General features: G+C 55.3%; 2 protein-coding genes across 12 annotated transcripts; both read right to left on the bottom strand.

Annotated features, from left to right (window-relative positions):
* Nucleotides 1-737: 737 nt before the first annotated feature.
* On the bottom strand, nucleotides 738-6727 carry SYNE4 (spectrin repeat containing nuclear envelope family member 4). Of its 3 annotated transcripts, XM_007996459.3 has the most exons (8): nucleotides 6247-6725; nucleotides 5910-6060; nucleotides 4809-4952; nucleotides 4444-4638; nucleotides 4117-4365; nucleotides 2714-2818; nucleotides 1044-1102; nucleotides 738-951 (listed from the first exon to the last, which is right to left on the bottom strand). In XM_007996459.3, exons 1-8 carry the CDS (start codon nucleotides 6372-6374, stop codon nucleotides 768-770), a joined length of 1215 nt encoding a protein of 404 aa, XP_007994650.3. In that variant the 5' UTR covers nucleotides 6375-6725; the 3' UTR covers nucleotides 738-767. The 3 variants fall into 3 exon arrangements, with proteins under 3 accessions (XP_007994650.3, XP_072872719.1, XP_072872718.1); XM_073016618.1 differs by having other exon boundaries at nucleotides 935-1102; nucleotides 2714-2791; nucleotides 4459-4638; nucleotides 6247-6727; XM_073016617.1 differs by having other exon boundaries at nucleotides 935-1102; nucleotides 4459-4638; nucleotides 6247-6726.
* An 86-nt stretch (nucleotides 6728-6813) lies between these two features.
* On the bottom strand, nucleotides 6814-11990 carry ALKBH6 (alkB homolog 6). Of its 9 annotated transcripts, none has more exons than XM_007996451.3 (7): nucleotides 11889-11989; nucleotides 11059-11137; nucleotides 10735-10803; nucleotides 9111-9171; nucleotides 8601-8752; nucleotides 8250-8366; nucleotides 6814-7246 (listed from the first exon to the last, which is right to left on the bottom strand). In XM_007996451.3, the coding sequence occupies exons 1-7, from the start codon at nucleotides 11945-11947 to the stop codon at nucleotides 6983-6985; spliced, it is 801 nt and encodes a 266-aa protein (XP_007994642.3). In that variant the 5' UTR covers nucleotides 11948-11989; the 3' UTR covers nucleotides 6814-6982. The 9 variants fall into 9 exon arrangements, with proteins under 9 accessions (XP_007994642.3, XP_007994644.3, XP_072872722.1 ...); XM_007996453.3 differs by having other exon boundaries at nucleotides 11229-11927; XM_007996456.3 differs by having other exon boundaries at nucleotides 7139-7246; nucleotides 8250-8328; nucleotides 11889-11990.
* Between the last annotated feature and the right edge of the window lie 144 nt (nucleotides 11991-12134).

Genomic DNA, 12134 nt, shown 5'->3' with positions numbered 1-12134 from the left:
GAGACAGAGTCTTGCTCTGTCACCCAGGCTGGAGTGCAGTGACACGATTTCGGCTCACTGCAAGCTCCGCCTCCCAGGTTCAAAGGATTTGTAAAAATACAAACATTAGCCAGGTGTGGTGGCACATGCCTGTAGTACCAGCTACTTGGGAGGCTGAGGCCAGAGAATCTCTTGAACCCAGGAGGCAGAAGTTGCAGTGAGCCGATATCATGCCTCTGCACTCAAGTCTGGGTGACAGAGCGAGACCCGGCCCCAAAAAAAAAAAAAAAAAAAACTAGCCTGACGTGGTGGCACATGCCTATAATCCCAGCTACTCTGGAGTCTAAGGCAGGAGAATCGCTTGAATCCTGGTGGCGGAGTTTGCAGTGAACTGAGATTGTACCATTGCACTCCAGCCTAGGCAAGAGTGAGACTCTTATCTCAAAAAAAAAAAAAAAAGCCACAACTTCTTTGTCCCTAGGGTGCAACCAGCAATGGGATGACACCCCAGGTGCCCAGAGCAGCAACTAGTAACTCACCCAGTATTGGCTTTCTCCCTTCCTGAGCTCACGTCCGGAGTCCCCTGCCACGCCTGAATAAAGAACTGGTGCTTGACTGTGTCAGAGTCTGGAGCAGCCCCACCCAAGATGGGCTGATGCAGTTCTGTGTGTTCTGTCCTCAAGGCAAAAGGGTCCATCCAGACATATCCAGGCCACATCCTAGATTCCAGGTACACAGGCACCTAGTATCTTCACACATCCTTTGACAGTGACCATTTATTACACACATCAGACTGGGGGAAGACCATTGACATAGCTGAGCACCAGGTAGGGTGTCCTGGGTATTCGGGCGTTAGAGCAGCAGGGGCCTCCTGACACGGGCAGGAGAAACGTGGCACCCACCAGGAGGAGGAAGAGGAGGAAGAGGATAAGCAGGAAGGTCAGGGGCCACCTGGATGCAGGATCGGGGGCCCTGTGAAGGGAAATGCAGTGTTAAACATACAGGTGGGCTGCCGCTAGGAGCTCTGTCCCCCACACCCTAGTCCCATCTCTCGGGCACCTCACCCGGGATTCCCCTTCAGCCTCACATCCTGGAGATGGGGAGATGCTTGCCTCTTCTTGTCCTAAGGAGGGAGAGCAGCCAGCAGCAGAGTGGATAGAAATGACACTTTATTTATTTTGAGACGGAGTCTCTTGTTCAGTGGCTCAATCTCAGCTCACTGCAACCTCCGCCTCCTGGGTTCAAGCGATTCTCCTGCCTCAGCCTCCCGAGTAGCTGGGACTACAGGTGGCACCACTCCCGGCTCATTTTTGTATTTTTAGTAGAGATGGGGTTTCACCATGTTGGCCAGGCTGGTCTCAAATTCCTGACCTCAAGTGATCTGCTTGCCTCGGCCTCCCAAAGTGCTAGGATTACAGGCGTGAACCACCACGCCTGGCTAACACATTATTTTTTGAGACAGTGTCTCGCTCAGTCACCCGGGCTGGAGTGCGGTTTCACAATCACAACTCATGGCAGCCCCAGCCTCCTGGGCTCAGGTGATCCTCTTACCTCAGCCTCCCTGATAGCTGGAACCACAGGCACATGCCACTACAACCATTTACTTTTGTTTAATGATTTGTAGAGATGAGAGGAGGGGGCGGTTCTCCCTATGTGGCCTCAAGCAGTCCTCCTGCCTTGACCTCCCAAAGTGTTGGGATCACAGGTGTGAGCCACAGTGCCCAACCAGAAGTGACACTTCGTGTCGCCTTTACCCTACTACTGTAGACCTACGGGGCTGGTCTTATTTCTCCTTTCCTGGCACCTCCTCATCCCCAAGACCCCACATGGACTTGGAATATCTCCAAGTGTAGTGGATGTCTGGTTGTGTCTGTCCTTCATCCAGTACAATCCCTCTTTTTCTGGTAACAGTGTCTCAATTGGAGGTGGGAGGCTGTCACGCCTTCCACTCCCAGACCTTCAGGTTCAGGTGAAGCTGACACCCACCTGCCCAACTTCCATGATTGGTGTGACCCAGACCTGGCCAATCCGAGCACTCTGGTTTATTCAAGGTGCAGCCCATGACCTTAGCCGGTGAGTGGGAGTCAGCCCTGGGACTTTGGTAGCTGTCAGTAGGGTCAGAGGCACGCTCCCTCCCCTGGGGTGGGTAAACCAGTGGGAGTGACCGTGTAGCCACTGGCGCACCCATTTTGCTGAGAAGGAAGCCACCTTGGGGACTTAGAGCCCAAGAAAGGGAGGGACTGAGCCTTGGAGTTATTTCTTTTTTTAATTTTTATTTATTTATTTATTTTTTTTTTTTGAAATAAGGTCTCACTATGTCGCCCAGACTGGAGTGCAGTGGTGTGATCTCAGCTCACCACAACCTCTGCCTCCTGGGCTCAAGTGATTCTCCTGCCTCAGCCTCCCCAGTAGCTGGGATTACAGGCATGTGCCATCACGCTCGGCTAATTTTTATAGTTTTAGTAGACAGTTGGCCAGGCTGGTCTCGAACTCCAGACCTCAGGTGATTCACCCGCCTCGGCCTCCCAAAATGCTGGAATTACAAGCGTGAGCCACTGCGCTCAGCCTGGCCCTGGTGTTATTTCAGGCTCTGAATTGAACAGTGCCTAGACCTTTCCGTTACTTTTTTTTTTTTTTTAATAGCGTTCCCTTTTTTGTGCCTTTTGATTTCTTGGGTTTCTGTCACTCGCCATCAAGATTCCTGAGTGCTACACCTGCTTGAGAACTGGCTCACCTGAGGCTTCCGGAGCAGGGAGCGTCTTTGGTGACTTGCTAAGTGTTTCCGGTAGCTGAGGCCAGACTCCAGCATGTCCTGTTGGGAGTGAGAGGTGTGTGGTTCCTGGAGAACCAGCAACAAAGAGAAACGTGGTTGGGGGAGGGCCAGGATAGGAGGTGTCATAGAGATGAGATTCAGGGGGAACAGAGAGATCTCACGGGACAGACAGACATGGGCAGAGCCAAAGAAACCAAGAGAGGAGAGGCATTATTTATTCATTCATTCAATAAATATGTAATGAGTTTCTATTACAAGCCAGGAACTGTTCTAGGAGCTGAGGACACAGTGGGGATGGAAATAGGCAAATTCCTGGCCTCCGTGGAGCTTATATTTGACAGGAGAGAGACAGACCATAAATTAATAAGTAGGCCAGGCGCAGTGACTCAAGCCTGTAATCCCAGCACTTTGGGAGGCCGAGACGGGCGGACCATAAGGTCAGGAGATCGAGACCATCCTGGCTAACACGGTGAAACCCTGTCTCTACTAAAAAATACAAAAAACTAGCCGGGTGGGGTGACGGGCATCTGTAGTCCCAGCTACTTGGGAGGCTGAGGCAGGAGAGTGGCATAAACCCGGGAGACGGAGCTTGCAGTGAGCCGAGATCCGGCCACTGCACTCCAGCCTGGGCGAAAGAGTGAGACTCTGTCTCAAAAAAAAAAAAAAAAAATTAATAAGTAACTGAGCCCTGGTGCCATGGTTCATGCCTGTAATCCCAGCACTTTGGGAGGCCGAGGCGGGTGGATCACCTGAGGTCAGGAGTTCAAGACCAGCCTGGCCAACATGATGAAACCCCATCTCTACTAAAAATACAAAAATTAGCCAGGAATGGTGGTGCACACCTGTAATCCCAGCTACTAGGGAGGCCGAGGTAGGAGAATCACTTGAACCTGGGAAGCAGAGGTTGCAGCAAGCCAGGATCACACCACTATACTCCAGCCTGGGTGACAGAGTGAGACTCTGTCTCAAAAAATAAATAAAAATTTTAAAAAATAAGTAAATATACAAAGTCAAGCTGTGGTGAGTGCTGTTAGGAAATAAAGTAAGAAACTAGGAGTGCTCATGTTTGGAGGTGAGAGCAGGCCTCCTTGAAGAGGCGGCACCAGGAGAGACTGGGACAGTCAGGAGGTGAACGGGGCATCATCTGGTGGCCTCAGGAGTGAATTTGAGATTGGGCTTGAGGATGTAGACAGAGATAGACAAGAGAGAGCGAAACAGTGAGATAGAAGGAGACACTGATCGAGACAGAGATAGAGGGAGAGACAGAGTCACACCTCCTTGGAAGGGCAGAACCCTGCTAGAAGGTGCACAGAGATGTCCCCAGGGTGCCTGGCAGGAGGTCCGTCGAGGGGGTCTGCTCTCACCTCGAGGCCTTGTCCCCTGCCCTGGGGGCCCCTGTGGCCACACAGCTCACAGGGCACTCCTAGTGTCCGGGCTGTCTTTTGTCCCAAGGGCCCAAGACCCCCAATGTCCCCCGCCGGATCCCACTCCAACTCTGCGGAAGTGGGGAGGCTACTGGGTGCCCAGGGCCCCCAGACCCCACCAGGTGCTGGCCAGTCCAAGTCTCCCTCGAATTCCAAGTCCTGGTCCAGCGCGTTGGCCTCCTCAAACACCTGGGTCAAAGGACAGAGGTCATGGAGGCTATGAGGTTGGGGCCTGGTTTGGGTGAGGGGTATCAGGATGGGCCCTACCGGGCTGTAGCTGACCAGCTGGGCCTGCAGCTGCCAGAGCCGCCGGAAGATGGAGTCTCGGTAAGCTCCCAGGGCCCGCAAGATCTGCTCCAGGGCTGCCCAGGCCCTGGGCTCACTCCGCTGTGCCAGCCCCTCACCAAACGCTAGCAGCGCCTCCACGCGCTCAGCTGCCCCTCGTAGGTCCGCCTGGAGGGCCTGAGGACACATGGTTGGACATCACCCCACACACACACCAGAGACCCAAAACCTAGAGTTACCCCCTCCCCACAGGCCTGGAACATGCACTCAACCCATTTCCCATCCCGGAAAGCTGGCACCCACTGCTGAGCCCTGCACACCCCCACATCCCGGCCTCTCCTGCCTACCTGCAGCTGCACCATCCCACTCTGGGCCAATGCCCAGCGCCCCGGGCCTTGCTCCAGGTCCTGCAGCCGGCGGCCCAGCCCCAGCAGGCACAGGTGCAGGCTGTCCTGCTCAGCCTCTAGTACCTCCAGGCCAGAGATGGGGTGCTGGGGAACACAGGAGCCAGGTCAGGGCCAGTGGGCCAATCAAGATATCACCCCTGCTCCCATCCCCACCCCCTTCTGTAAGCTTCTGGAAACTTCTCTGCGGCACAGTCCATCTCCGGGTCTGTCTGCACCAGGGTCGCTCCCACTGGGGGGCCTTCCCAGTGGAGCCAGGCCTGAGGAGAGACATCTAGTTCAAGGTCTCCAGGTTTTCATAGCTCCTGGAAACTTGGATGTGTGAGGCCCAGGGGTTCTGGACAGGGAGTGGGGCTGGGTACCCCCTGGGGTACCCATTCTCAGAAGAATGGGGCTACATCAGGTGCAATGATGAAATGCTTCTCAGCCAGGCGCAGTGGTTCACACCTATAACCCAAGCACTTTGGGAGGCCAAGGCTGGAGGATCAGGAGTTCAAGACCAGCCTGGGCAACATGGTGAGACACTGTCTCTATTTTTTTTTTTTTTTAAATAAAAAAGGAATATGACTGGGCACAATGGCTCATGCCTGTAATCCCAGCACTTTGGGAGGCTGAGGCGGGCAGATCACCTGAGGTCGGGAGTTTGAGACTAGCCTGGCCAATAAGTTGAAACCCCATCTCTACTAAAAATACAAAAAATTAGCCAGGTGCGGTGGCATGCGCCTGTAATCCCAGCTACTTGGGTGGCTGAGGCAGGAGAATCAGTGGGACCTGGGAGGCGGAGGTTGCAGTGAGCAGGGATCTCACCACTGCATTCCAGCCTAGGCGACAGAGAGACTCCATCTCAAAAAAGATTGAAAAAAAAAAAAGAAATACATCTCACCAGTTGGTCAGATATTGAAACACTTTTCCAGAGGGTCCCTCCCCCTACAGACACTCAACACCTTTCCAGAATCATCACCCAGTCCTCACTGTGGAGGCCAGACTCCGAGGGACAGAGAGGAGGTAGGGCTGGCATAAGGGGTCTGGGTCACCTCAGCTCACCTTACAGTGTTTGCCCCCAGCAGGGTCCTCGTAGGAAGAGGGTGTTGACCATCTTGGGGGCTGAGCAGCAGGCTCATTGCCCCTTGGCCCACCCTGGAAGTGCTCAGGAGGGTCCAAGGAGTCCTGCCTCAGGGTCTGGGCCTGCTCTGGGCTAGGAGGCAGGGGGCGGTGACTGGGTGAGTCTGGACACCTCACTTTTCAGCCTACCCTCACCCCAACCCCGGCGGCCTCTCCTGTGTCCCCAGGCGATCACAGCCATGGCACCTCCTACCCTCATATGGCCCCTGCCACCACGCCTACCCTCTTGGGAACAAGCTTCCAAAGCCCAGGTCCCCACCTTGTCCTCTCCTCTCCGGATGTGGGGCAGACAGTGCATCCAACAATGTCCGGCTCCCTAGGTGCTCCCGGGGGGTGGTTGAGGGGCTCTGAGCCAAATCTAGGGCCCAGAGGCAGGGACAGGGCCATGGCTGGGGGCCTGGGGACACAAAGTCAGGTGAGGGCAGCCAGTAAGACCTCTTCCCTAGACAAGGGTGTCCCAGAGCTCCTACGCTGTAGTCATCGCGGCCTGAGGCTGCAGGAGAGGCCCAGGACAGGTCTGGCTCCGCCCCTTCCAAGAGGAACCTGGACCCGGCCATTTGATGCCCAGCTCAGGTGACAGAAGAGCCACTTAACTCCTTCCTCCCTAGCAGGCCAGTAGCTAAATCTCCCAGCATCACTCCAGGCCATCCAAGAGGGTTCCAGATAGAACCCTTCCCCCACCTCCTCAAGAGCCATGGATTCTGCCCCACTGGGGACCCAGACATCTGACCTCCGGGGCCTACCCCATTCGTTTAAGACCCTGGATGCCGCGCCCCTCAGGAACCCAAGCATCTGGCTCCCTAAAAAATAAAAATCTAAGACCAAGGAAAGATTTTTTGTTTATTTGGTATGGGGCCTTCTGTAGCTCACACAAAATTATTGGGAAAATAAATAAACCAGTGGAGCCCCCTCTGCCCACGGTTCCAAGGTCGCAGAGTCACAGCAGCCCCAAGAGGGCAGGAACCCGGGAATCCGAGGGGTCCCGGCCCTGGCGGTCACTTGCCCAGCAGAAGGCCGGCGCGCAGCACGCGGGGCACGCGGCGGATGGTCAGCGAGACCCGGGTGCCGCGCACCAGGCAGGCTCCAGGCCGCGCCGACGGGCAGGCGGCCGCATTGAGCGGCGGGGAGGCGGCGTCCAGCGCGTCTACGCGGGCGGCGGCGATGCCATGGAGGAGGCGCGTGTAGGCGGGGCCGCGGAGCACCAGCAGGCTGCGCGGTTCCAGCAGTAGCGAGGTGGTGGGCCGGGGCGGAGGCCGAGGCTGCAGAGTGGGTTGAGGGTCAGCGGGGCTCAAGAAGTCGGGGGGGTGGGCGAGAGGTCGGCAGGCTCCGGGGGTCAGCGAGTCCCCAGCAAAGGCTGAAGAGCAAGTGCGCTCACAATGATGGAGGCTTTGGTGGTTCAGGAGTGAAAATTGCTGGGGCCTGGGCTGGTGCTGCCAGGAAGGGAGGGCGAGGGCTCTGCAGTCCCTCGGGAGGGGGCAGGATCTAGGTGGCAGATGGGGGCGTCAAAGGGTCAGCAGACAGTGGGAGCTGCAGCTGGGATCTCCAAGGGGCTGGGGCTGGGGCTGGGACCCAGGAATCAGCAGTCCCCAGGAAATGCAGGCAGAGCTGGGCTGAGAGAGCATGGCTGAAGCCAGGACCAGGTGAGGACAGAGTGAGGCAGAGGTTAGAGGCAGTGGGGGTCCCCAAGGATATCAGGACATGAGAGGACAACTGCACAGCTGAGGGAGTATCAGAGCATCCAGGAGCATGCAGGGCTCGAAGGCAAGCCCCAAGAAGGAGTGGGTCAGGGTGTTCAGGGGCGTTTCTGTGAACACTGGGGTGCTAGAAATGCATCACTCAGAGAAATCATGTGTCAGGGGCCAAGGAGAATCTGGGGGTGTCCTGCACCCCAAATCACATTCCTACAGTAGCAGGACATCTGGGGCACCCTAAGCAGGGGCAGATAGGGCATCTGGGAGGAGGTGAGGCCCCCCTGAGTTAATGGCGGTGGGGTATCTGAGGATATCAGTGTCTGCTAGGGAGTCAGGGGCATCCACTCAGCAGGTGGGGGCATCGGGGAGCCTGTGGAAATCATGGCACGTGGGGCACCCTGTAAGCAGATGGGCTGGGTGTCTGGGAGGAAGTGGGTACACCCCATGAGGGTACAAGGGAAGGTATCTGGGAGAGTGCCAGGAGTACCCCAAAGGCACGTGGGACCAGGTCATCTTGGAATTTAGTTCTTGAAGTGCCTACAAGAGGTTGGGGCAGTGTCTGGGGGCCCACCTCTTCTGTAGGGTCATCATCCTCCAGCCGCCGCGGCTCGTAGAAGTCCAGCACAGTGTGGGAGCCCAGGCTGATGGTGCTGACAGTCGGGTAGTATAATGGTCCGTCCTCGTGGGGCTGGGGAGTGGGCACCAGGGCTGGCAGGGCAGGAGTCCACAACCCCCACCCTCTGGGTCAAAGCGGGGCTCCCAAGCCCCACGAGGGCTTGTCCCTCCCAAGCCAGGGACAGGCAGGTGAATGCCTGCTTGGGAGATGTGGCTGCCTAATGAATGAGGGTGGGTACAGGGTCCTCTGCCCCAGCATGGCTCAGAAGTCTGAGTTGGGGGACACGGGCCGAGGGTGTGTGGTTACCATGATGCCCTCCCCAGGCAGATACTGGTTCACAAGGACATGGTTAGCTGGGAGGCCTCCAAAGAGGCTGAGGTCAGACACTTTGTCCACGTAGCGCTGAAGCCATGGGGGCAGCCGCTCAGGAACCATCCCCCGGGGATGGGGAAGCCCACCTGGGGAAGGCAATGGGGTCCTGAGGGCTCCCCCATAGCAACAGATCCCCCATTAGGGATTCCACAATGGCTAGAAGCACCCTGATCCCCTCAGGGACCCCTGACCCTTTGGAGATAGCCACTGGGTCCTTCAAAGGTTTACTCACTTCTCCAGACCACGGGCCCCTTTCAGATACTCCCAACTCATCAGGAAATCGCTAATCCCTCAGGACCTCCACTGACCCCTTTAAGATCCTCCTGGCTTTGGGGGCTCCTTGAGCTGTCAGCGACTCTCTGATGTCTTAAGTCTATTGGACCTGAGTCCCCTGCCCCAGCCTATATCCCAGAATCACTCATGCCCCAAGCCAGGGATACTTACCCCAGTTCTGTAACTTTCTCCCAGAGAGCTGGGTCCACTTTGGCTTTGGGGCATTAAAAACCTAGGAGGTGGGAAGGGGGTCACTCCTTTCTCAGGATCACCCCTCTATGATTCTCCCACCTAGGTCAACATAGGGGCCTTTACCTCCGGGGTGGAAATGGGTCATCTCAGTGTCTGTGGGACCATTCCCTGGGGCGGTGGGTTCCTAGGATTTTGTGATTTGCCTTCTTTCCTGGGAATGCCTTTGGCCTCAAAGCCCATCCATGTCTACCAGGATTTAGCAATCAGGGCTGCACAACCATAGTCTGAGAGCTGTGGGTCTCACAATCTACTCAGAGTGCTGGGGCTGGACAGGGCTTTTTCAGCCCAGCCAATAGTCTGCATTCTAATTTCCTGATTCCGTGCCAAACCCGGTGGCTCATGCCTGTAATCCCAGCACTTTGGGAGGCCAAGACGGGCAGATCACTTGAGGTCAGGAGTTCGAGACCAGCCTTGCCAACATGGAGAAACCCCGTCTCTACTAAAAATACAAAATTTAGCTGGGCATGGTGGCACGCACCTGTAATCCCAGCTACTTGGGAGGCTGAGGCAGGAGAATTGCTTGAACCTGAGAGGCAGTGTGGTGGCACACGCCTGCAATCCAAGCTACTCAGGAGACTGAGACACAAGAATTGGCTGAACCCAGGAGGCGGAGGCTACAGTGAACTGAGATCACACTACTGCAGTCCAGCCTGGGTGACAGAGCAAGATTGTCTCAAAAAACAAACAAACAAAAATTCCTGATTCCTGGGCTCTCTGAGGACAGTTTGAGTTCTGCAGCTTCCTTGTTCCTATTGCCTGGGGAAGAGAATATGCAAAGTTGGGCTATCTCAGCACAGCAAAGAAAGTACTTTGAAAATCTTCCACTGCCAAGATCCTAAGGGTCTAGAATGGGCTATCTCAGTCCAACAAGTCTATGCTCTAGTTGATAATCTACTCATTCCCTTCATGGTTATGGAGCTGTACTGGGCTATTTCAGCCCAGGAATTCTATAATATGTAGATTTTTCAATGCCAAGAATGCAAAGGTCTGGAATGGGCTATCTCAGCAAAAAAGTCTGTGTTCTGTAGCTAATTTTTTCCTGGACTCAAGATCAGTGGGTTACTTCAACACAGGCAAGATCTGTGCTTTGTAACTTAGGCTCTGGGGCTGCAAAGGGCAGGGACTCTGAGCTTTGTAAATTCTTCTTTCCCCAAACCTTAAGAACAGAATGCAGACTGGGCCATCTCAGCATAGATGGTCTGTGTTTGGTAACCTTATTCCTAAGGCTCTGGGTCTATGCTGAGCTATTTTAGCACAGGAAAGAGTTTACTGGGCTATCTCCGCACAGAAATCTGAACACTAAATTCTTTACTCCCCAATCTCAATGATCTGAACTGGGCTATCTCAGCCTATGTTTATAACCCCCTATTCTCTAAGCTAGCAGGATTGGGCTATCTCAGTAGAGGCAGTATGAGCTCTGTAACTTCCTTGTTCCTTTTGTCAGGGTCTTCACTGCAGCCTTGTGGGCTCTCATACAGAGGATGGGCATTGGGGAGGAATATGGGAAGAGTGGGAAAACAGACCAGAAGGGCACTGAGGTCACCTGTCGAAGCAAATACTCCTCCTCTTCTTTGGAGATGAAGTCTGGGACATAGTAGATTACAGGTGGTGCCTAGGATAGACAGACCTCCTTGAAGATGTGGCCCTTCAACCCACACAGAGGACATGTCATCACAGAGCAACCCCTATGCCTGGAGACAGGCTCAGTATGTCCTCAGACAGGTCAGGGTCTGAAGTCAAGGGACCAGTGCCATTCCAGAATGGACTCTGACAGTAAGAATGAATTTGGAGGAAGAGGGCAGTCCCAACCCAAGAACTCAGGAGTCAGCCTGCCTCCTTCACCCTCTGCACCCCGAGTTCTGACAACCTGCTCCACTCTGAATGGTTCCAGGGCTGGGACTCTGGCGTCCTGCTCCTCCATCACCACCAACTCCTTGCACCTAATCCTGTAGGGAGGGGAGGACACGCTGAAGTCACTAGGCCTCCCACCCTAACACCACAACGCAGCCTTCCACGCCATCACAGGCCAGGCCTCACCTCAGCCCTCTTCTGAAACTCACTTGGTCTCTAAAAGCTGAGTCTTCAGCATCTTACAAGCCACACAGAGAGCCCCTAGGCTCCATGCCCAGAAACAATGAACCCCAAGAATAATCCCCCATTACTCTGTTTACTAAGGGCCCATCAAACTACACATATGCCCTCTCAATCCTCCCACAGAGAACATCGTCTGGCCCCACACACAGGGAGCCTTTCTCAAAAGCTCTACATATAGCCCCCAGGGTTGCACCCCAGAACCCCTTTAAACACCTTAAGACCTCGCTTCAGACCTGCAACTGTGAGCCCGGCTATCAACACTCAGCGACCCCCGCCCCCCACCGAATCCCATTCTGTGCACCCCTGTAACCCCAATCTGAGCCTCCTCAGACATGTCCACCCTCAGCCTCCTCGGATCCTCCCATTTGGACGCCCCTCGGATTTCCCTTCCTAAATGCCCCTTCACTCCAGCACCCTGGGATCTTTAGCTCTGAGGCTGACTCCCAAACCTTCTTCCCTCCCTGAATCCATCACACCCCGACTCCGAGCCTTTTAGGACTCCAAGCTCTGAGCCTCCTCGGACTCCTACTCTGGGCTCCCCCGGATCCCCACTTTCAGCCCTCTTGACACCCATCTCCACCCTCAGCACTCCCCAAAACTGACCGTCCACCAGCGTCCCCTCCAATTTCCAAATTCAACATCCCCATCCCCCTCCCAGCCATTTCCGCCCCACATTACAATCCCTGAGCTCGCAGGCCAATGGGAGCTCCCAGAGGCCTCAAGGGCCCGCCTTCCACCCAATCGGCGCTCTTACTCAGTATTCGCCCTCACACTTCATCCTCTCCCAGGGATAGGCCGCGCCTCCTTGTCTCTGAGCCATTGGCAGGAGGGCGTGGGCGGGGCATCGTC

Source organism: Chlorocebus sabaeus, chromosome 6 (genome assembly GCF_047675955.1).
Source record: "Chlorocebus sabaeus isolate Y175 chromosome 6, mChlSab1.0.hap1, whole genome shotgun sequence".
In the NCBI taxonomy this organism is placed as follows: domain Eukaryota; kingdom Metazoa; phylum Chordata; class Mammalia; order Primates; family Cercopithecidae; genus Chlorocebus; species Chlorocebus sabaeus.
The sequence above is the reverse complement of the archived record's forward strand: the minus strand, read 5'-3'. Positions and strand labels throughout refer to the sequence as shown.

Coding starts and splice junctions, on each gene's coding strand:
- SYNE4 (XM_007996459.3), bottom strand. CDS start 6,374: ATGGCCCTGTCCCTGCCTCTGGGCCCTAGATTTGGCTCAGAGCCCCTC. Junction 4,366..4,443: donor AGCTGGTCAGCTACAGCCCG/GTAGGGCCCATC, acceptor CCTTTGACCCAG/GTGTTTGAGGAGGCCAACGC. Junction 952..1,043: donor AGGCTGAAGGGGAATCCCGG/GTGAGGTGCCCG, acceptor TTCCCTTCACAG/GGCCCCCGATCCTGCATCCA.
- ALKBH6 (XM_007996451.3), bottom strand. CDS start 11,947: ATGGCTGGGAGGGGGATGGGGATGTTGAATTTGGAAATTGGAGGGGAC. Junction 11,138..11,888: donor GGAGGGGACGCTGGTGGACG/GTCAGTTTTGGG, acceptor CCCTCCCTACAG/GATTAGGTGCAAGGAGTTGG. Junction 8,367..8,600: donor TGCCTGGGGAGGGCATCATG/GTAACCACACAC, acceptor CCCACTCCCCAG/CCCCACGAGGACGGACCATT.